Genomic DNA, 22,769 nt, shown 5'->3' on the forward strand with positions numbered 1-22,769 from the left:
CCATTCTGTTGCAAAATCCAGGGCGTGTTAAGGTCTCCCTCGGCCCCGGTCGGTCACTGATGGACTGGATCCGGCTGACCCATGCCAACCCAAACCTCTCTGGTGTCAACGGCCGCTTCTTGGAAGTCACCTACGAGGAGCTGCTCAAACACAACAAGAAGGATGACGCCTGGATCTGCTTGAAGGGTATTTCAAGGAATCTCATACTTTTATATGTGTGCCACTGTCAATTGATCAAGTGCAGTAACATGAATGCATGACCTTTTGTTGGTTTTGCATCCTTGTCAAGCTTATAGTATCCTTCTAAAGAAGAAAAGCACAAAAACACCATGAGCATTTTTTTTTGCATTTTCTTTTTAGTTGCGCATTCCTGAGGAAGTTTTATTATGCTGTCAAGCAAGGCAGGCTGTCTTTTCATTGACCGTTCTAAATTTAAGGTCTTCTGGGATAGCAAACCATACATGCAAAAGGCAAGAGCTCCTCTGGGCTTGGAAGCATTCATGTGGTCTAGCTGTAGGAAACATTCATGGGGAAGTGTGCTGGCTTTTATGCCAGTATATATTTTCTGCCTTATGTCTAGAACTGAACAAAATGGTGTTATGAAAGCATGTGGACATTTACAAACCCACTGCCTTCTTTCTTAGATATTTGTAAGAAACTATAATGGGCCCTGTCTCCTGAAAGTATAGACAGTTAAATGAAGACCTTCAAAGGCAGGCAACGTACCGGGTTTCAGCTGCACTTCCTTCTGCTTTTCATTGCCTGTTGTCAGGTCGGGTCTACAATGTCACACCTTACATGGACTACCATCCCGGTGGAGTGGATGAGCTGCTCAGAGGAGTTGGAAAGGACGCCACTGACCTGTTTAATCAGGTAACTGGAAGCAAATCGTTGCATTCCTTTTCCATGTGTATTGTATATCCATGGCACCAGAGAACCTCATATCAGTAATAACTGTTTCAGGTTAGCGTAATGTGAGAACTGTGTTTTAATGCACAGTGATCGGTGAATGGTTAAACGAGAGGGGACAAAGTGGCAGAATTTTCATCCTTCCATGATGCCGCACACGGCACTGAAAAGCTGTCATATTTGCAGCAAAGCTAAAAATTATAAAACTGCACCAAGCCTTCGCTGAACTGAAGAATGGCAGCCCCACAAAATAAAAGTCAGTGCACTGTGGCTGATTAAGTGTAACCAACTTGCTGTTGATCGCAAACACCATGTTACCTAATAGAAATGACCCCAGCAAGAGAACATGCCTCGTAAAACTGCACTGGAAAATTATAATGACCGCGTTTATCTGTCAACTATATTCGGGCAAACTTTTCTAACGATTTTCCACTTCTGTAGGCTGCAGTTTTTGTTATACCTGGGAACAGTAAGCAGGAGCGAAAACCGTTTGCGGCATTGGGATTTTCTGCATTTCACTGGAAAGCCAGGACCATTTCCTTTAGCTATAGGTTGCTTTTTGAGTTGCATAATGTCGATGTCCCGTGTGCATTCATTGTGTCCTTGTTGTACAGGTCCACAAGTGGGTCAACTTTGAGTCCATGCTCGAGAAGTGCCTCATTGGCAAGATTGTCGGTCCTGCCGTTCAAATTCGCAAGTGTAAGTGTTTGGAAACAAGCTTGCCTTTTTTGGTCAGAAGCATGGTAGCAGGAGAGAATGGATGCATGTTTCCTAAGGACATCGTTTTAAGAACGTCTACCCGGGTTGAACATATTCACATCACGAAGGCGTGCAGATGTTTTGTAGGGCTTCACTTGTGGCAGGCTATATGTGTGTCCCGTTATCCATGTTGTTTACAAAGCACGTCTCAGTACGTTACTTTTATGGTTCGGAAGTAGATGTCCAGCACTTTAGCGGGAGCATGCGGATTAGACTGAAAAGGGGAAAGCTTTTTTGTTTTCCTGGCTGCGCTTGTTCAAAAAGAACTCGTGAACATGGTGTCACATTGATGTCGTCACCACAGGCAGCCAGGAACATGTTTGGAGGTTTGAGCAGGAAACTGTTCATTGGACGAACCCGTGCCCACCGCGAAACAAAGTAATTCAGCGCCATCGACCGTGGCATGTGCACGTGGCCGAAGTTGGAATCAGAATGCTGTGGCTCTCAGCCACCGTTTATTTTATAGTGACTCAAAACTTTCCAGGTAATGTGAACAGTCCTGATGATTGTAGAATAGCTCTTACATGATCTTGCTTCTTGATGAATAATGAGGTCATGGCTGGCACACCTGTGAACATAGCTAACTAGCCCGCCATAATAAAGAAAAAATGGTAAGGCCATGCGCTGGCAATGGTGACAATAGAAAACTATTTGAATTCAGTAAGGATAACATAGTACTGTCACAAAAGCATCTTTATAAGGCGCATGGAAAGTCTGCTTGTGAAGCTTACAAAGTGGGTATATAAAAAAAAAATTGAAAAGTTGCCCTTATAAAAAGAACAGCCTTTTAGTCATTTCATTTAGTCACTATCATTGATGAAGAATTCTGTGTGCATTCTCATTATTCTCATCAGTTAAGCCCTCATGTAGCACCTCTTATCAAGGGTGTTTAAGGGAGAAATTGTGGAACCATTAATTGTTTATTTGTTTGTCATTACTGAATAGTAAGTGTTCCCATGTGTTTTCAGCTTTTGAAAAAGCAAACAGTCTGTATATTTGGAAATGCAACCTTCAGTGTTAACATTTCTTAGCTATGATGCCACTTTCTTTTTGCATTTTGAAACAGGCTCATGTTCTCCATGCCGCGAGGACAAGCATGGAAACATAGTTCAGAATGTATGTTTAGGTTGTTCTGTCTTATCTCCTGATTGATTCTGGTCGTTTTATTCTAGAAAGTTCTGCTATATATAGTATTGTGCCGAATTAATTACACCATGGTTGTGAACTGTTCAGCAAAGATGTGCAGCTCCTCTAACAATTTCTTTCGTTTTGCCAACAGCTAGTTTCCCCATGCCAAGAATACCGTTCATCAAGAAGCTACAGAGAACTGACACAACGACTTCAGAAGGTAAATTGAAAGCCACACAGCCTTTATCTCTCCTGCTTTTTGCTAACTACCTTTTTCTAACTATCTTGTGCTGACTGCCATGTGCATATCGTGTTTGTAATGCCATTATCTTCTCCTTTGTACCCTCAGATGTTCCAGACATCGGTGAAGAAACATCACCTAGGCCTGCTGTTAGGTGTGCATAGCCATTTTTTTCTTCTGACTACTAATCTGACCATGCAAAGTGTGCACTCTGCTTCATCACATAACACCACACAATTTCTTTTATTTATTTATTTACAATACCTTACAGGCCTCCAGGGAGGCATTGTGCAAGGGGGGTACAAGAAGAAGTATAGATACATATAATAGTGCCTAAAAAAGCAGCAAAATCAGCAGGAATGAACAGTGTTAAATACGAAAATATATTAAGCAATTATTGCAAATATAACAACCACGCAAAAGAAAAAGCCCAACATGAACAAAATAATTAAACAAGAAAACATACATATAAAGTAACCTGGCAGAAAAACAGATGCATACCTTTCAGATGGGAAAATAAAAAATAGTAACAACGTAGCAACCACATGTGATAAGACAGGGAAATAAAGTGAAAACAAAGTCATGGCTCCCTGATACAGATGAGAACGCCCTAAGTACAGTTGTCGATGAAATGTTTGACTAGATGATCATGGAAAATTTCACGATTGCGCTGAGAGGCGATGTGGTTTGGAAGGTCATTCCACAGGCGTATAACACGTGGCAGGGCCGAAAAGTCAAAGGCATGAGTACTGCCATAAATGCGTGTAAAACTGTAGTTAGAGTGGGATCTGGTTGACGAATAAGAGGGTCGTTGCAGGTGCGATAACGGTGAATGAGTGGCATGAATTAATTTGTGAAATAGAGATAGAAGGGCAATATCTCGACGCAGTCTTAACAGAGGGAGCGAAAGTTCCAGCTTTATTTGTGTTACGCTTGAATGATAACTATAATTCTGTGTAATGAAACGACTGGCCCTGTTTTGGATTGATTCTATTATATCGACTAAGTATTTTTGATGGGGAGACCTAATGGAAGAGGCGTATTCTAGTTGAGATCTAACAAATGTAAAATAGGCTTGTTTACGCACATTGAAAGGAGCGCTATGTAAGTTGCGGCGCAGGAAGCCTAAAGACCGGGAAGCTTTAGCTGAAATGGTAATTATGTGATTCGCCCACGAGAGATTCGTGGGCGAATCATATAATTACCCAAGTATTTATATTCATTTTTCCGCGCCAATATGTTGTTACTAATGGTGTAAGGAAAGTGAGAAGTAGCTGTCTTTCGAGTAAAAGAGGTTATGTTACACTTGGAGGCATTCAAGGTCATTAGCCATGTGTTACACCAATTGTTAATGATATCCAAGTCGCATTGAAGTGCGCTATGGTCACCAGTACTTTCTATTACGCTATATATAATGCAGTCATCAGCTAATATTCGCATTTTGGATGAAATGTTGTTCGGTAAGTCGTTGATATAAATTAAGAAGAGTAACGGACCAAGGACACTTCCTTGCGGTACACCCGACATAACATCTGAGAGAGGAGAAGAATAATTATTAACAACTGTGAATTGCTAACATCTGAGAGAGGAGAATAATAATGATTAACAACTGTGAATTGCTGGCGATTAGAAAGGAAGTTGCGAATCCATGACAAAGTTAGAGAGTCTAAGCTGCATCATCCAGTTCTGTGCTTGCTAGAGCTGGCTGGGGTTAAAACTTAAAAGCCGAGGTTACAGCTTGTGGGAAAAAGCTAAGCAAAATATTTCAAAAGTAGGTTTCTGATAATGCAGGGCCCACATTGTTGCCAGGCTCAGTCATGGCCCGTGTCCCGAGGGGACAAGCAGAGCCATAGAAGTGACAACAGATGCCCATCTGATTCCCAAACAAAAGAAGATGCCCCTTTTTATTCCATCGACGTATATATGCAGTTGAACATCGGTATAATGAACATGGACGCAGCAAATTATCGGATAAAACAAACTATATTTATTGGATGAAAGTTTTGTTGATCTATGGTTTATTTCTATAGGAGTTCCTTCTGTAAACGAAAAAAAAAATTTCAAAATTTGACGCTAGATCGGTTGTAACGAAGCAGTTTTTTTTGCATTAAAACAGCAAAACATGCGTAATGGAGCTGGAAAAAAACATCAAGAAACGCAATTTTTCAATCGAATCGCCCACCGCAGAGGTGGGTTTAAATTGCCTATGCATTCGCGTTCCGCATCATTTAGCGGCGGCAACAAAAACTACCTCCAACTGATTATGGCCTCCGGGATTACACACCCATGTGCGGTGTTCTCAAGGTCGTGAACGGCCATGGCCAGACTCGAGCGGCGCCGTCGAAGTGTTTAAATCGCCCGCGCATTCGCATGCTGCGTCATCTAGTGGCGGCGGCAAAAATTAGCACTAATAGCCCATGGCTTCTGAGACCACACCTTCGCGTGTTGTGAACTCGGAGGTCGTAAACGACCATGGCCGGACTCGAGCGTCGCCGCCGCAGCCGCCGCTGCTCAAGTCTGGCTGGCGACGATACAGTCTGTCCACGCAATGGCTGACAGACATGTGGCTGACATGTCATCACTATTGCCTCATTATGGCATAAGCCCCTGCCATGCCTCTGCCACTGCGACCGACCCGTGGGCGCAACACTCCCCGAGTCTGTCGGCTCCGTCGCGCGAATTGTGCATGGAGGCAACATCCCTTCCTAGTATTCATTTTTGCTGTCCAACACGGAACGAAAACCGAGATTTCATGCTTATACAAAGCTTTTAATTAAAAAATTGACTTTGTGCTGTCCGTATTAGTGCGCATTTTGTTTCGTTTTGTTAGCAAACTAATTACAGGAATTTGGGCACGTACTTTTATAACGAATGTCGGATATAATGAGCAAATTTTCGCACCCCCTACTACTTCGTTATAACGAGGTTCGACTGCAAGAAGCCTCGTTCACAGGGAGCCAGCAACTAGCAGCATTATAAATGAACAGTGACGATCTCTACACCTATGATTGCATCTCTTCTTAAAGAAAAGATAATTACACACTACTATGCAGCCTCCCAGTGTTTCCTTGCACCGATTCCGAAGCTACCATCAGCTCGGGGCAATCTTCTGATGCCCCGATTATGTAGGCTTAATACTAGTTGAATTCGAGTCTCAAGGTATGCTCAGATTATGCTCCTTATTTTCCAAGTTGAGAGTGTGTGACTATTACGCACACTAAAATTACTCTAAAGGACAGCTGGCGTCACTATAAGCTGAAGCTGTTCCTGCCTCTCCTTTTGCATACAGGGATATTGAAACGTGAATATGGGAAACTGCATAAAATCGTGCAAATTATGATTCTAAAACTACCTGATGCTCTTTCAATGTTTGGTATGCAAACAATATCTGCTTACTCTTTCTTTCCTACCATGGCCGCCTATTCCACACACAGACTACGAGCAAACAATAAGTAGATGACAAGCAGTCAACAATGCACGGAGGAATGTCTTATGCATTCTCCTGATTGGCTGAGAAGATCCCTAACTTCTATAGTGCTGCCAGAAATATCTCAGATAGAGTATAGAGCCAAACATAAAGTTATGAAATCTTATTCTAAGGGTGACACATTTTTAAAACACTGTGATGGGGTTACAATGCTTAGAAACACAAGGAAAGAAAGCTTTATCAGCGTGTCTACCAACGAGGAAAACCGAAATTCTGAGGGAATTTGGATAATCTGGAAAAACTCATGCAAAACTCATGGAACTTGTGCTTATATCAGGGAAAATCAGTTCCAGTTCTGTTTAACGAGAACTAATCTCACAATAAAAATAATTGCGATAAACTTGCAACTGACAAAAATGGACTGGTTGTACAATACGCCATTACACGTCCTCTCCGCTGCAACTGCCAGCCTTGTGCATTGTACTGTCAAGTGTATCATGCCGGCAAGGCGGCAAAAAGTGCTGTGGTGCCAGCGATGCTTCGACTTTCGAAGCATGGCGGAAGCTGACATTTTCCTGGTGCTCCTCTGGCCAGCGGCAGAGTACGCGCTTCCTACGAATCATACATAGGCTATTCGATGTCCACCACCTCTCCTTGTTTTCTTGTTTTTCCCACTAGACAGTTACAATAAGGCGGCAGAACATGTGAGAATTTGCGCCACTTCCAATTTCCAAAGGGAGCAATGCAAGTCCCGAACTTTTCCTCCCTGCGCACGGCCTTAATGAAAACGTCCACTTCTACCGCCAGAGGTACATGCATGCAATGCAGGCGACCGCAGCTTGCGGAAGGCAGACATAGTTTCGCGCCTTATTGTGGACTTGTGAAAGTCACTTTTCTGCGAAAAAACAGCTCTAAAAAATCACGAACTTCGCCGCTTCCCATGTTTCGTTTATATGTCGATAAAAGGGAGTTACAATATAGCGCTAGCGCGCCGCCCATGGGGATGCTCTGATGCAATTCGATAGGGCGGGCACGCTGATTGGTGCCGACGCAACAGGTGTGGGCACCTCCTGGAACCATGAAACTCGCATTCAAGGTAGTCAACGCATGCACAGTGATGCCCCGCAGAAGTGGATCATGCCAAAGTGCTAAGCTGTAACCATTGTAAAATTGCCTTTAGAATATCTCGGCCAGTCATGCTTTCAATGTCCATGCTACTTCAGGATGTGCTATAACGCAGATGCAGGTCATGCTCATGTTGCGAACGAATGCGCATGCTGCGCAATGCGATAACGTTCAGGTTCCATGCTTAACGAGGGTAGCTAATACTGGGAGGTGAAACTCGGAGGAAAAAAGCAAGTGGAACGAAAGCCACAATCTCCTCCCTTGTTTTTCCCCCCCTCAGACGGCGGCAGCATAGGAGCGAGTCGCGACGGACAGCGCTCATGTTCCATTTGCAGTCTGATTGCGTGCTTATTGTAGGCTACTGTAGTGACAATGACTAGTGTTCCCTTATTGCCATTACAAGTGGCAACGATCAACAGAGGGCCAAGCTAGTCCATTCGAATGACTGCTTCACCTATCTTTCACGGCTGCGCAAAACGGGTTGTTTGTGACAAGAATGCCCGCTCGTGTCTGTGTCATGCTGTAAAGACGAGGCTTCCCCCAAAAAGTGATCTCCACAGTATTGCTGGCGGCAAATTTGGTCTAAAAAATCGAACTTTCGGACACCATAGAGTCCGAAATTTTGGTTGAGGAAATGTACATGTTCCTGTGGGATGCCTGACAGTTCTTGAATGAAGACTGAAATATCGCACAAGTCCGAATTATTGAAGTCCAAAAAATTGGTTGAGCACTGTATTTTAAAATGTTGTGTTGATTATAGCTTTTTTTGAAGATATACGATTTGTTATTACTAATGTCTGCCTTATGCTTCGTTTGTAAATGAAATAAATGGTACTCCTTACCATTTGAATCGGATTATATTGTTTTTATTTTAACATTGGGTGACAGCATGAGGTAGTATTGTGTCAGCCCATTTTAGCATAAAACAATGTACTGTATGTCTCAGGGAATTTAGAAACATCAGCTTGGTAGGCACTCTGTTTCAGATAAGGTTTTCTTGTTAAACAAAGCACACATGGATGTGGCTGTTCATGAGCTATTTGAGAGTACTTTCAAGAATAGGGCAACATAGCATGCAATATCATTGTATAGCTATCCTTAAAAAATACTGTGGTAAATGGGTCTTTTGACGCCTTGTCTACCCTCATAAGGTGTTCTGTCTGCGAAAAGTTTCTCCAAATTGCCCAAACGTTTTCTAGGTTCTCAGTGCTGCATGTGCTACGCTTTTTCATGAATAGCATCCTCAGGAATAGTAGTGCCACTCTGACTCGACAGTCGGATCAGTTAACATTGAAGGCAGTCTTCAAATAGCTTCGTAAACACACCACATGAAGTAGCCATCTACACTCCTAGCAGCCTCCGGCTGGGGCATCCACAAGTGCCACCTAGGTTAGCACCATTGGTCTAACGCTGCCGTCATCTGCTGGGGGGCGTGGTTCACTTATCGGGCTGTTCGAGGACTGTCTGGTTTCAATGGCAGTATGAGGCAGTGCAAAACAATTGTGAGATTAACGCTGTTTACAAATTGAACGGTTTATTTTTTTCCATTTAAACGCTTTCACTTTCAGAGTAGTACTTTTGAATAGCAGTACAGTGCTCCCAGTGTTCTTGTGGCTGCTGAAATATGTCCTCAATGTCTTTATAGAGTAGAATGTTGAGCCAGTTGGTCAGACATGATGAAACACATAGCTGAATGATGACGAAACATAGAAGAGGCAAACGCACACACGCACACACACACACACACACACACACACACACACACATAGACAGCATCATCCTTTTCTCTCTCTCTGTATGCACAGGTGTGTGTGTGTGTGTGTGTGTGTGTGTGTGTGTGTGTGTGTGTGTGTGTGTGTGTGTGTGTGTGTGCGCGCGTGCGCGCGTGCGTGCACGCGTGTGTGTGTGCGCGCGCCTCTTCTATGTTTTGTCATCTATTGAGTTGTGCGTTTCATCATCTCAATGTCTTATTTGTGAAATGCTTCTAGCACCCTCAGCGACTGATGCTGGCTCTTTGAACTGGTGCCAGGTCAATGACTTTTGAGCTGGGTTTTTCTCTTTGGAAAGTAGGTAAAGTCCGCAGAAACTAAATATGGCGAGTAAGGTGGGCAATGAATTCGCATGTGAGAAGAGCTTTGGGACAGGGTGCAGTGCCTTTCTTTGTGGTGGAGTCACAGATGTTGTAGCATGGTCACAGTAGCAACAGTAGATCCTAGTGTATACAGGATAATGTCTTTTCTTAGTTCTGACACGGTCACTTATGATGATCTGCATTCCCTATTAGCGTGTGTGCAGTCATTTGCTGGCCCTTTTTTTCTTTGATGTATTAAAGAGACCATCAGCATTTCAGATTACAAAAGATGCTTGCACGTTTGAAGAAACACCCAGCGGGTAGTGTGCCTTTCGAAGCTATATTCAGCTTAAAAACATATGTATCATGGTAGTTTAAAAATTAACTTCAAGGTAACCTAACACACTTTGTCACACTCCACTTGAAAGCACTCTTGAAATGCTAACAAACGACTGTCTTAATGAGTGCCGTGTCAAATTAGAAACACATTTTGTAACATTTCCCCTGTGTCTCTACACTTGTGTCTTGGAGATTTGAAACTACATCACCTTTTGAAATGCCATTTCAGTCATACTTTAATGTTCAGTTCTAGGATCTACTCTGCCTTTGTTCACAAAAGGACAGCCTCATTCGTTTGCTGTGAAATCAGAAAACTGTTTTGAAATCTACTTTACATGTAATGCTATGGGGGGTGTAGCTCCAGCTTTTGCCTCTAGTCGGCCGAGCTAGCGACAGCAGCTCCACTGCTTCCTGCTTATGTCACGTGTGTATTGGTCTCAGTCTCTCATTGGGAAACGTGAAATGTTTTATCAAAAGTGGACATATTTTCTTGCACATTTTTTAGAAATTTCTCTTGTTCTGAAGTTCTAAAATTAAACCATTAGGCTAGTCGCAGAAAAGCAGAATAGAGCAGGTCAACTTTGTCTCTAACATTTTGAGCGAAGCTGTTGTTAGTGAGACCTGTGTTTTGCTATGTGTGGGCAAATATGCATTACATTATAACACATAATTTGTGCATGTGAAATTATAAGGGTTTTATGATCTCAGTTTTGTTCTTTGTCTGCATGCATAGCTTATCCTTAGTGCCATTTGTCACAGAGGACGGCACTCGCATTGTCACATGTGAGAGTATTGGGATGTTAGCAGTTCCCTGCTCAGCCGCTGTACGCCACTGTTTAGTGAGAGGGTTAGCAGTATAGTGGAAAAAAATTACAGCAGAATATTTCAGCAAGAAGATGCTTCCAGTTCTCGCTTGGCCTTTACATGCAATTTGGCATGCATGTCTTTTGTCCCTGCAGTTACGAGTGGTTCCAGGATGACTCGACCGTCACCATCAGTATTCACGCGAAAGATGATGCTCTCATCGAACAGGACAAGGTTGTGTCAGATCTGTCGGGAAAGGAGCTTCGGATACGAGTGCGGCTAGCAAAATATTTTTTCATATTTCATGTTGGTAAGTCACATCTTTGCATCTTGTGAGATGTTATTTGGAGAGTTCAGCCGCTTTGGACATTTTGCTGGTAGCTCTAGAATGCAGGATAAGTTTTTTGATCCCTGATGGTAATTGTGATAGCGTAAGGGGCAGGCAGAGCTATGAGATGCAAAATCTTTCGGCGTGCTTCATATTGCGAGGTTTTGTAAGCTATGATGCGGCAGCTTGCTTTGGGACGCAAACTTCTTTGCCGTGCATGACGTTCTCGCATTTTAATTTGTGGCAGCGCTCTTCATTAATGCCTTTATGTCCAGAATTTATGACCAGGGTGGTCGAGGGCAAGTTTTTTCTTTTCGAACATGTATCTTTAGGAGTTGGTGGTCATTTTGGATTTTTTGTTTTCATTTGAAACCTGCAACAGACATAAATTTTGTTTGAGTAGTACTGTTTATGCAAGCAAAGTATAGAGAGCCTGAATGGGTTGAGAAGCTTGCGCACCATATTCTCACTGGTGACATGTCAGTGTAGGCTAAGGCTTTTTGGACTCTGCTTTCTTGCTCTTAGTGTCAAATAATGGTATAGACCCCTGCGATGTGCACCGGCCCCATATCAGCGTCGCTTTACTGGCAATAGAAAATCAGTGTCCTGCAACAGATGGTGCGTAGGAAAAGGGAGTAGAGTGACAGACGCCATAACAGAGTCAGACTTGCATGCGGAATATGTGTTGAACAGTTAGAGTGCCACTGAAAAAACATGTGCAGTTTTTGAAGGACTAAAATGCCAGTTTGAATTTAGAAAGTTCTAATTAAGAGAGTTTTCAACACTGTGACATTCGACTTCATTTATATGCTGTATATTGCTTTTTTTTTTTTGCAAAGTTTTGTTTTTATTCCACTGAATTATATTTTTTGTCCAGCAGTCTACTCACTTGAGCTGCTACTGAGTAGTTTGTATAATGAAATAGACATGTTATTACAATACTGTGTGTTACTCATGAGTAACACGCATGCTAGTCCCTTAGAATGCTTCTCCCAGCTGAACTTTTGAATCCTTAAAGGTCAAATTTTGCGCTCAAATGGGATTTGGTCGGCAGTGACATGTTTTGGGGTATATTTGCCTGATTTGATCACAAGAGGTCATATATTTGTATCATATATGACAAAGACGAAGTAAAGCCAGTCGCTGTCCCAGAGGCGCTAGTGTGGCCATCTCGTTTTATTTGCAGTAGCACTGGCATAGAGGCTCTGCAAAGGAAGGTAGGCAGGCAGAGTTGTTTTGTGGAAAACAATAAGTTCTTTTGCAACTGGTTTATCGATAATAGTCACCAAAACTTAATTTGGTCAAAATAGCCCTAAATTTCAAATTTTAATTTTATTGCGCATCACAGTAAACCTTTTCGGGCTCTAACTGCAACGTGACGCTGCCATGAATGAAACAGTGCCTTCTTTTGCTTTGTCATCGCCACAGATGATGGTCATGATATCCAACTTGTTCTAATCGGAGGCAAGTATCGTGAACAAGTTTGGTATAAAAAAATACTTCAAGCCAAATGCCATTTCTCTGCAAAATTTGATCTCTAATAATTTAACGGTTTTGTGAGGAGAAGCATTCTATAGGATGCGTGTGTAATTGCAAAACATGCAGTAGTATAATACATTTGCCGGCTGATAAAAATTTGAAGTGTAAATTAAACCTGTAGTGATTAAGAGACCTTGGTATTTAAAGCCACGGATTTGCCAAAGCACTGTTTCAAAATGTTCCTTTATAATCTTGTTGATTCACTACACCTAAATAAGATTGCAAGAAGCATGTAAACATCTGGTGTGTCCTGTTTATATTTACAAAAATTAGCTTCTCTCTTGGTCTGCTCAAATTGGGATCATTTTAGATTTTCTCAGGTTGTGTTTCCTTTAGCACCAATTCTCATACGTTTCCATGGTATGCAGGTAACATTAATTTGCTCGAGTAATGTCACCATCCGTGATTTTTTTTGTCAGCATTTTGAGCAGTCTTCTTACTTTTTTTTTTTACAGAACTGCAAGAAAATGTGTACAGTAGCTATAATGGTGAGCAATGCTTCGATATCCTCAACACGATCTCACATTCTTATCTTAGTGCAAAAGTAAAAAGAAAGTCTTCGAGTGTTTCATCAAATAGAGCACTGCATGTTTCTTTGTAGTGGTACAATCACTAGTCGAGCTGTCGAAAATTTTCGTGTTTTTTTACATTACATAACTCGCAGTTCTGTGTCTGTGCATGGGGTATATGTATGTGAAATAGCATTATTTAAAAAGAAAGCCTAATTGGAATTGATGTTTGATGAGAGTTCGCAGCAGGTGGTGGCTGTCGATGCACTCGTTCACATTCGTCATTATCCATAGCGACTGCCTGCAAATTTATTTTTACTTGGTTTGTGAAATTCCATAGCCCACGTGGCCATTGTCTCATTTTTGTGCCACCATTTTTGCCGACGACGTCCTCATGTCGAGAGGCTGCCAACGTGAATTATTGGATATCACGATGGATTAGTTTATCGTGAACCCTTCATGACGATTCCTTTTTCTTTTTTGCACTATGTTTTCCAGTCCAGGTGAAGTGCAAGCTAAAATGCTTGGAAGTGCAGTTAGTGAAAGAAAAAAATGGTATATCTTGGTCCACGCTAGGCTCCTTTCTGGCCAACCACAACCAAGTAGTGCCTTTGAAGAATGCTGGTGGGTGCTCACTTTTTTAATGCGAAAGCATTACTTTGCTATATTGCAGATTTCTGTCCGGAGACCAAGTCAGTAAAATCGGGTCCGCAGCAGTAGTGAGTAATTGAGAAATTATAGAGGTTAACGAGTGGTGTTAATCGATAGAGGGGGACATAATGTTGTGTCCGAAAAATAATTAGGCCAATAAGATAATTAGACAATTAATTACAGGCAAAAAAAATGTAAAGTTGTCTGCAGCAGTTGTGAGTAATTGACAAGTGGTAGAGGCTAATGAGTGGTGTCAATCGATAGAGGGTGATGTAATGTTGTGTCCAGAAAAATAATTAGGCCAATAAGTTAATTAAGTAATTAATTAGAGGCGAAACACGTAAAATCGTGTCCGCAGCAGTTTAATTGAGAATTGGTAGAGGTTAATGAGTGGTGTCAATCAATAGAGGGTGACGTAATGTGTCCAAAAAATAATTAGGCCAGTAAGTTAATTAATTAATTAGAGGCAACAATGTAAAAGTAAAGGCAAGAAATGGTCTCATTAACGAATAGCTTTCCGCCACATTTGAATGTATCAGATACTAAAACAGTTAATTAAATCAGTCAGTTAAAGTGACGTCAAGGATATGACGTCACGCAACCTAAAGTCGAGCCGAAAAAGGGCATAGGAAGGGATTGGCGCACAATTCGAAAGTATCAAAGACTAAAATGAGTAAACAAGAAGTGAAGTAATGTGACATAGAGGATGTGACATCACACAACCAAAAGTAGAGCCGAAAAAGGGCATAGGAAGGGGTTGGCGCGCAATTTGAATGTACCAATGTCTAAAATGGGTAACAAGAAGTCAATTAAGCAACCAGAAAGCAACCAGCAGCAGCATCCGTGCGTTTGCATTACTGCAATGCCGATTCTGCAGTGCTCTTTAATTTTCTTCTTTTCGTATATACCTTTTTACTTTTATGAGATATTTTTAGCATTGTTATCATCTGGTAGGATTAAGTGTTCTCTTACAGCCTGCAAGCATGTGGGGTCTAACCTTTCTTTTTCTCAATATAAAAAGGCTGTTTGTTCATGGATCCAAATGCAATGTGCTCCTTATAAATTGAACCATGTTAAAGGGGTCACGCCACGGTCATCCAATATATTACAGTTTTGTAGTCTGGCGGACAGCACTGGACCTTATTATTCTATTTCCAAAATTTGATCGCTCTAGTCACATTCCTTATTTCAGAATAAGTGGCTGAAGCTGACACCGCGAAGCTCCTCCCACTGACAGCGATCGCCATGTTGAAACGCTTGGTGACGTCACAGAGCGACACCGTCCACCGCATCGTCTGCTGCTGTGCTGGCGCCAATAAGCTGCCAATACACTGTAGTGTGTTCGCGCTTGCTAACATAACTCCCAATAAGTGTGCTTGGCATGCTTCTGAAAACAGAACACAGGCTGTAGTGAAGCATGGTTTAGTTCTTGCCCAGGCATCCACCTTAGGCGCGACTGACGCCATCGTCTGATGGCAGCACTATAGGCCCTAGTAGCACTGCCACCATAGCAACACTGCCCCCCCCGCTGTAAACACCACTGCGCCGGCCGTGCCTTTCTCCGGAAGCCATCTGCGCCAGCGATATGGCAGATTCCTTGTGCCAGTGTCGGAAAAGCGTGCTAAAATTTGTTTATCTCGTAATAATAATAGGCCCTCGAAAAAGGAATTAAAACATAAATGCTTCTTGTGAAATGTTGACCCATACATTGGGAGTTTTTGCTCACAGCCGATGCGGTGCCCATGTTCTTGTACGCTAGCTCCACTGTTAAGGCGTCGCTGAAAATAATAATTTCCTTTACTACGAAACAGTAGGGTGGAGAGTAAAGCAGTAACCCGTTTCATAATGGAGTGGTCTATTTACTAAAACATCTCGTTGATCTATTGCAAAGTGCCACCCACTCTGGCTTCGATGCGAAGTAATTTAGGCCTAGCGACAATTAGGGAGAAGCAGACAGCCAGAGCGTCGTTGTTCTTCGTGTCCTTCGCGCTCACGGACTCCATTGCTTTAAGCTTGTGGCATCCGGTGCTGTAAGCTTCGTGAGCTTATCGTTTCTCTCATGATGCGGCTAGAGCCAGACTTGGGCCTGACAATGAGCAGCGTAAACGATGTTGCTAAGACGGGACGTCCGGGGTAATAGGTGCTTTGGTATAGTGCTCCGTGCTCTACATACACTACATTGCTGCGCTGTCGAGGGGTACCCAAAAGTTCTACAAAAGCGCCGTAGGTTGGCACTATCTACATTGTGCATTTTATGTGTTGCTTTTGAGACTTGTTTCGGTGTACTAATGTACGCTGTTTGAGCTGGTACCAGCTCGTGCGCCTTTCGTACTCGGGCGCCGACGTGCACCTGAATCCCGCCCACAGATGCCGCTATTTTCTAGGTGTAAAGCACTACCAGAGATATACGAAAACCTCAGCTTGCGTTAATCTCGATAAGCGGCATGACTGCTGTTTGGACATTATTACTGCGAATTCACGTAACTGCAGTTGACATTGTATGTGCACAGAACATGCAGCAAACGACGTGGTATCAGCTTATGCCATCACCGGCTGTGCCGGATACCAGGTCAGCAAGTAATATTACTAGTTTTAAAAATATCTGCAGCTACGATGCTGCTGAAACTTTGATGTTCAGTTGCTTGGCACATCAGGAATAAAATATAATAAACAGTTTATATTTCAAAATTGGTGTTATGACCTCTTTAAGCTGAATTCACCTGCTAGCAGTACCCTGTCAAGCTGCGACTAGCTAGCTGCTAGTTAGCTGCTTGACAGGGCTAATAGACTAGTATTGTTTCATTTCTGGTAGGTGCGTTCAAAAATTAATAAATTAATAAATTAATTGAATGTACCTGCAGCTTTGCCGGAGGGGGGGGGGGGGGGGGGGGTCAGATAAAAACACAAGAAAACAATGCGTGCACGCACCCGCACGCACGTGCACACACGCGCACACACACAAAATAAAACTACAGGTCATTACAGACGAGTATAGAATGAGGTCCATTGCGTACTATTAAACACCTGATAAACGATTGTAGAACATTGGCTCAGACCAGCACTGGACGATCTGTTGCGGTAGCCGATTCCAGTCGTAAATTGTTTGTGGAAAAACATGTCTTGATGAATGCTAGTTTTGCATCTAATTTCTCCAGTTTTCTATCCGTAGTGAAGTCTGCTTGACAGGAAATGTGGTGGAAGCGAATACATGTCATTGCTTATCCTTATTTTTTCGTGGTAAACTTTATATAGCACTTCTAATCAAAACTTTTATGTTTGTGCACACAATACCACCCATCCCAGTGTTAGTTTAAGCTCGTAACACAACTGCTGTAGTCATAGTTTTGGTTAGCAAGTCGAGCAGCGCAGTTCGGCACACATTCCAGCATGTCGATTTAAAGATGTGCAACAAACAGAGGTACACTTTAGTATTGTAGTAAACAAACAAAATTTTCTGCTTCACCTAATACCTGCCCAATTTGGGCTCTTTGGTTAAAATAATTTTTTCAGTCCTATGAAAACGTAATTGAAGAGGTTTCTGCAGGTAGGGTTCTTTTACGGTCCAATAATGCCGAGATGAATTGCTAGTGGTCTTTTTTACATGGTGCCTAATTATGCACATTACCACCTTTTAAAGCAACTGTAAATTTTTTCTCAAATGATTCCAAATAGTACAGCAATAGGCTTGCCACAACAAGTTACTGCCTCCTTTTTGCAGTGTAGGAAAATTGGCAGCTGTTCCAGTATTTATACTGTATCATTTCGGTTATAGGCATTTCATGCATTTTCAAGGTCATCCCCTCTGTGTACAGCATGCAACTTTCCCTCCAAAGTCTAGTATTTGCAAGTCACATCTTAGTGTAAAGTATTGCCCATTTGCATAATCACTATGAAAGAGACGTTTGTAAGTCCTTTCGTGTGTGGTGTTATGAGGATATCCTGTACTTGACCTATTGAGAGGCTGCCTTGGCCTCCAATTATTTGGAAGCAGCCAATGTTTCCATCAGTCGAGGGTACAATTTATTATGACCTTGATTCTTTTGCACACACTTTTAATCAAGGACAAAAACAATCGCTGACCGGAGGCCAACTTTAACTCACATTTTAAAGAGGACCATCCTCAACTTCTGGAGTGGTTTCTGAAAGTTCACTGACCTCATGTCTATGCCGTTGATGAACGACCACTAATCTCTGCTACTTTACTATTGTTCAGCATTTTGCATATCGCAGCATTTGATGAAGTTTTCCAACAAAATACATGAAAAGGGATTGTGACTTACAGGTTCCTAGATGCATTGATTTCATATCTGTCAATGTAAACCTTTCACTTGTTGCATTTTTGTGCAAGGTATGCAAACTGTATGCTCTAAGGGCCAAATAGGAGCCTTTGCAAAAGTCTCACCTGTGTGGCAATTTCTTAATTATTTTTTTTTTTGCAGAAAGTTTTTCTCGAAGCTGTACTGTGGTGAATAAAGACAGCGTCACCCACGACACCACCCTGTTCACCTTTGCGTTGCCACCTGGATCATTCATGTGGGTGCCTGTTGGGCACCATGTGACCCTTGAGCACAATGTCAAAGGTCAGAGTCCCCTTGAATTCATTCCAGTTTTCCGTCTTGGCTCGAATTTTTGCAACGCACCAAGATTGATAATGCCTGCCTTCCATAATGCAGCTCCTTCCAATACAAAAAAAAAAAAAAACTGGTATCCATATAAATTTTATACAGGATTCTGATACTATTAGTAAAAAATAAATTATCCAAAATCCTGTATAAAATTTATATAGATTTTTCAATTATCCAGAATTATGTATAAAATTTGTATGAATTTTTCAATGGGATGTAGACTTCTTTGCAATTCTAGTTGAACCTTATTTGCAAATACAATATGAATTCTGAAATGATCCTTCACTTTTTCTTTTTTCTTTCACTAACCAGATTTTAGATGTTCGAAGCCTTTTTTTTTCCATTCGTATTTGAAAATTTCACTATTCGCACACCCCTAACTATTATTCTGCCGACCAATAATCATGTGCGCAGAGGCTTAAAACATTGGGAACCAACACATCCTTGATGTTCAAGTAGCCACGATACTGATTGAAGCTTTCGCAATGCTGAAAGCACAGATCATAGCCGCTTGCTGTGAGCAGACTCTGTGTGTCTACAAAATGATTTTCATGTAGCAGACTGGTGTCGCTTAGGACACATTAGAACAAATTTGGTTTGAATATGTGCTGTGCTTTGCACATATTCTAATGATAACTGCGACTTAAAGCAGTACACATTCCACTTCACTTGCACATGCTCAGCTTATTCAAGTGCAAATGTTTCTTTTCTTCTTGTGTCATGAAGGCACCTACGCTAATGGCTTGCAAATTCCATTTGCTTTCATCGTGATTCAGGAATGAAGATATCTCGCAGCTATACCCCGGTTATTCCTGCGCTGAAGGCCGACGAAGATGTGAACGACGGAAAGACGGTCCACTTGATGATCAAGATCTACCCTGAAGGGGCCTTGACGCCAGTTTTGAAAACGCTTGAGATTGGTATGTCTGCGGACTGGTGTCTTCACTCAGATGCATGCGCATATGGAGGATTCACTGCCTGGATAAAGCAACTTGAACGGCTTTAATGGCAGCATCCACGCTTGAATAAAGCCCATCCACACAGTGATTTCTGATTAACCATGTGTGACATGCACCTGTTTCAAATCACTTCAGCATAGGGGAAACTCCAACTTTCAAAAGGGGCTGAGGAACCTCGAGTGTCTGGGCCTTCGTGCTATATTGTGCAGTACGTTATGCAAAAAGGAACGTATAGGCTCTTGGCAGCTTGGGGGATTGCCAGCCAAACTTTATGCTGACTTGATGTGCAGTGAAACAGTCTGAACCGAACACTTGAAGTATGATCAGTCCCGCAATAGAGTGGGTAAAAGGAAAGGCAAGGGTTGTGGACCTAGGTGCTCAGAAAACCCAAGAAAGCTCTCCAGGGAAATGCGTACTGGTCTCCTTGTAACCCACTTTGACAACTAAAATTGTAATTTCTGCCGCTTTTATTTCTGCCTCCCTTTAAGCACTTTCTTTCCCGTGGTATCCACTCAGTTGCTTTAATTATTTAGGTTCTCCTCCTACCATGTACCTATCTCTATTTCCTCCTCTTTGTTTCAGCAAGTACATATCATTAACATTTGTTTCTCTCTATAATAATTGCTGCTCTTTTTCTTTCTTTGCACCGCATTTGCGATGTTTCTTTCTGTTGTTGTTCTTGCTGCACAGGTGACAAGGTGGACATGAAGGACACGGAAGGGGACTTTGAACTGGCAGCCCTGCAGAGGTGTCGGAACCTGGTGCTCCTCGCTGCCGGGACAGGGTTCACACCCATGGTGCGGCTACTGCACTGGGCACTGTTCATCTCTAACCAGATGTGAGTGTGCTGCTGCTGCTCACCTGTGGCGTGCTATAATCAGTTGGTGTATCAGAACACCAACGTAACAGTAATGCTGTAATTACTTTAGACTAACATACCACCAATTCCAACGGGCACCGAGTCACAATGCTCACAAAACCACAATATACAAAGTTTATACAATGGTTCAAAGGGACGCATATTTTGGTTTTTATGTTAGCCCTCACTGTGCGTGAACAGTTCGTCACCACTTCTACACACTACAGTATGATGTCATGCATAACGTCCAACACATTCAAACTGTGAAATTTTACAATGTGCTAACTAGTTCTCGAAGTTTTGGGCCGATGCCCAAAATTTTTGGGCTGATAATGAAAGCAATAAACCTTCCCAGACACCATAGCTGATGTTCACAAATGAACAGCAGCAAGGGAGCAAATAATGGCAAGGGCAATGGCAGGGCAAGGATGAAGTACCTTAGCCTGTCATCTCCAGCATAGCACCAACGGCGGCACAAAATTCAGCTTGACCGCCACCTTGTGAAAGTACCTTATGTGGTGCTGGGGCTGCTTCAATCAATGCGTGAACTGATTGAAGCAGGAATCATTGACGTTTGATGGAGTGCTGTCATATCATCAAGGTGAATGCTGGTTTATCTGGCAGTGTTTTAAGTAGCGCTCTGAAATCAGTAAATTTCTTCCAGCCATTCCAGCACTGATGGACCACACACCTTTATGGAGCTGACAAAATTAAACTTGGCTTGGCAGGTTCTAAAGCAGGTTGCTCTGAAACAACCAGTGAAACAAACCAACCTCTGTTCAGGTCAGTCAGTGCTGCTCAAACTTAGTGCAACTCAATTAGTAATGCTGCTCCAGATTGAGCAGCACAAAATGCTTTCAAATTTTTCCTAGAAGTTCTTATAAATTGTGCATCATACTCTTGCAGTATAAACAACATTAATATATTTTAATACAATCCGGCCTCCTTATAGCAAAACCTCTTAAAGCGCTTTAATAAAAGGATTCCAATTTTCCATCCTCATTTTTGCATTTTCTGGACAGTTTGGCTCTGGTTTGAACGAACTAAATAAAAGCATTTCAGCGGGTAGGTTGAAGAGATTTTGTGGCACATCAAAAATAATACTCTAACTGGAACAATTTTACGGCTGCTTTTTAGGCAACTTTTTCTGCAAAAGTAAGTGCAAATTCTTCTGACGGCTGCATGTGCAGCGTCATCTGCACTCCCGCAAAGCTTCACTTCACAGCTTGGCTGGCCGCTCTCATGTTGTGTCATTGTTGAACGCGTGAAGCCAACCGTGGATGAGAAAAAAAGAAAGACGACGCAATATTTTGGTGTCATCATGGAGAGAGGTCTACTTGGACACTTGAAGCTCTCGAAATTATCTCCTCTCGGTTCTCCTAGCAGGGAAAAATCGCGGGAACGTTGTGTGGCTTGGAAATAGCGCTTGTTTCCTCCACTTTTGTGAATCTTTTGATGCGTTTTGTAGTATGACCTCAGTAATGCCATCATGCCTTCCTGCTTTGCTCCACTTTTTAGCTTTGATGTCTTGTATCCCGAATTACCTGCACAATTTTTGGACAAGGACCTACTGGGTTAATTCTTTCTCAGAAGCGGCTCTGACCACCTCTGTTGATCCTTGATTTTTCGGTTATGTCGAGTCTCGACAGCGCCAGCACTTCGGCGGGTAAAAGAAAGGTGTGCGAAGACGAAGTGCGCCCATCTGGACTAAGTGCGCTTGGAATGTGAAGAAATGCAATATCGCACAGAGCCATAAAGTTGTGCAGTCCACACTTGCGACAATATTCGGGAACTATACCACCATTCTTGATGACAACGTTGGAAATCGGCAGCACGCACAATGACGTAGAAGTGACATGTTACTGGCGGTTTGACGATGTGTGATCAAAATGCATGCCCCACATCGTGCCAGTGAAGGCCAAGGACTTAGACTTTGCTCTTGATCATGAAGACTTCCAGTCAGGTAGTGGGTGGCTCCAATGGTTTAGCTACCATTGGACATGGACCACGGTGTTATTGCCAATGTGTTTAGCAAACACTGGACCACTTTTTCAGCAGCGATAGAAGAATTTTTTTCATATTTGTGCATATTGTTTAGAGTCCAGATGTAGCGAAATAGTGGACATAGCGAAGTTGTTTCCGATTCCTGTTGACTTCATTATAGATAAGCTAGATTTTATGACTTTTTTGTTTGAAAAAGATAATGTTAAATTGCCTTCGGAGCAGAGCATAGATTGTACTGAACCACAAGAGCAAGGAGAACATATTTATTCTGTTGGGGTAATTTTCTTGATCAAAGTAAACTTGTCCAGTTTTGAAAGCAGTGTTAACTTTGAAACCTGAGTTACAAAATGCAGCCTCAACTTGTTTCAGACTCTGTTGGCAAAGCTCTGGGCTTTTTGGTTGTGATGTAAGCACTGAAAATAATTTTCCGTAGCAGCAGATGCGAAGAGTGCCGGGGTCTTCAAGCTCGCAGATTTGCGCAGTGCTAAATCA

At 42.3% G+C, this 22,769-nt stretch overlaps 1 protein-coding gene across 6 annotated transcripts in view; it reads left to right on the forward strand.

Annotated features, from left to right (window-relative positions):
* The window catches only part of LOC146209231 (cytochrome b5 reductase 4), a 264,229-nt gene that overhangs the window by 227,078 nt on the left and 14,382 nt on the right, over positions 1-22,769 (forward strand). For 4 of the 6 annotated variants that reach the window (XM_084597640.1, XM_084597629.1, XM_084597651.1 and 1 more), the window contains 12 exons: positions 22-186; positions 773-873; positions 1,524-1,608; positions 1,973-2,152; positions 2,948-3,016; positions 3,146-3,191; positions 10,959-11,113; positions 13,126-13,158; positions 13,678-13,803; positions 18,270-18,410; positions 19,232-19,375; positions 20,105-20,252. In XM_084597640.1, coding sequence (XP_084453766.1) covers positions 22-186; positions 773-873; positions 1,524-1,608; positions 1,973-2,152; positions 2,948-3,016; positions 3,146-3,191; positions 10,959-11,113; positions 13,126-13,158; positions 13,678-13,803; positions 18,270-18,410; positions 19,232-19,375; positions 20,105-20,252 — 1,393 coding nt within the window. The remainder of the gene's footprint in view (positions 1-21; positions 187-772; positions 874-1,523; positions 1,609-1,972; positions 2,153-2,947; positions 3,017-3,145; positions 3,192-10,958; positions 11,114-13,125; positions 13,159-13,677; positions 13,804-18,269; positions 18,411-19,231; positions 19,376-20,104; positions 20,253-22,769) is intronic. The other 2 variants (XM_084597660.1, XM_084597669.1) reach the window with 1 other exon arrangement.

Source organism: Amblyomma maculatum, chromosome 1 (assembly GCF_055883805.1).
Source record: "Amblyomma maculatum isolate TAMU_Amacu chromosome 1, ASM5588380v1, whole genome shotgun sequence".
In the NCBI taxonomy this organism is placed as follows: domain Eukaryota; kingdom Metazoa; phylum Arthropoda; class Arachnida; order Ixodida; family Ixodidae; genus Amblyomma; species Amblyomma maculatum.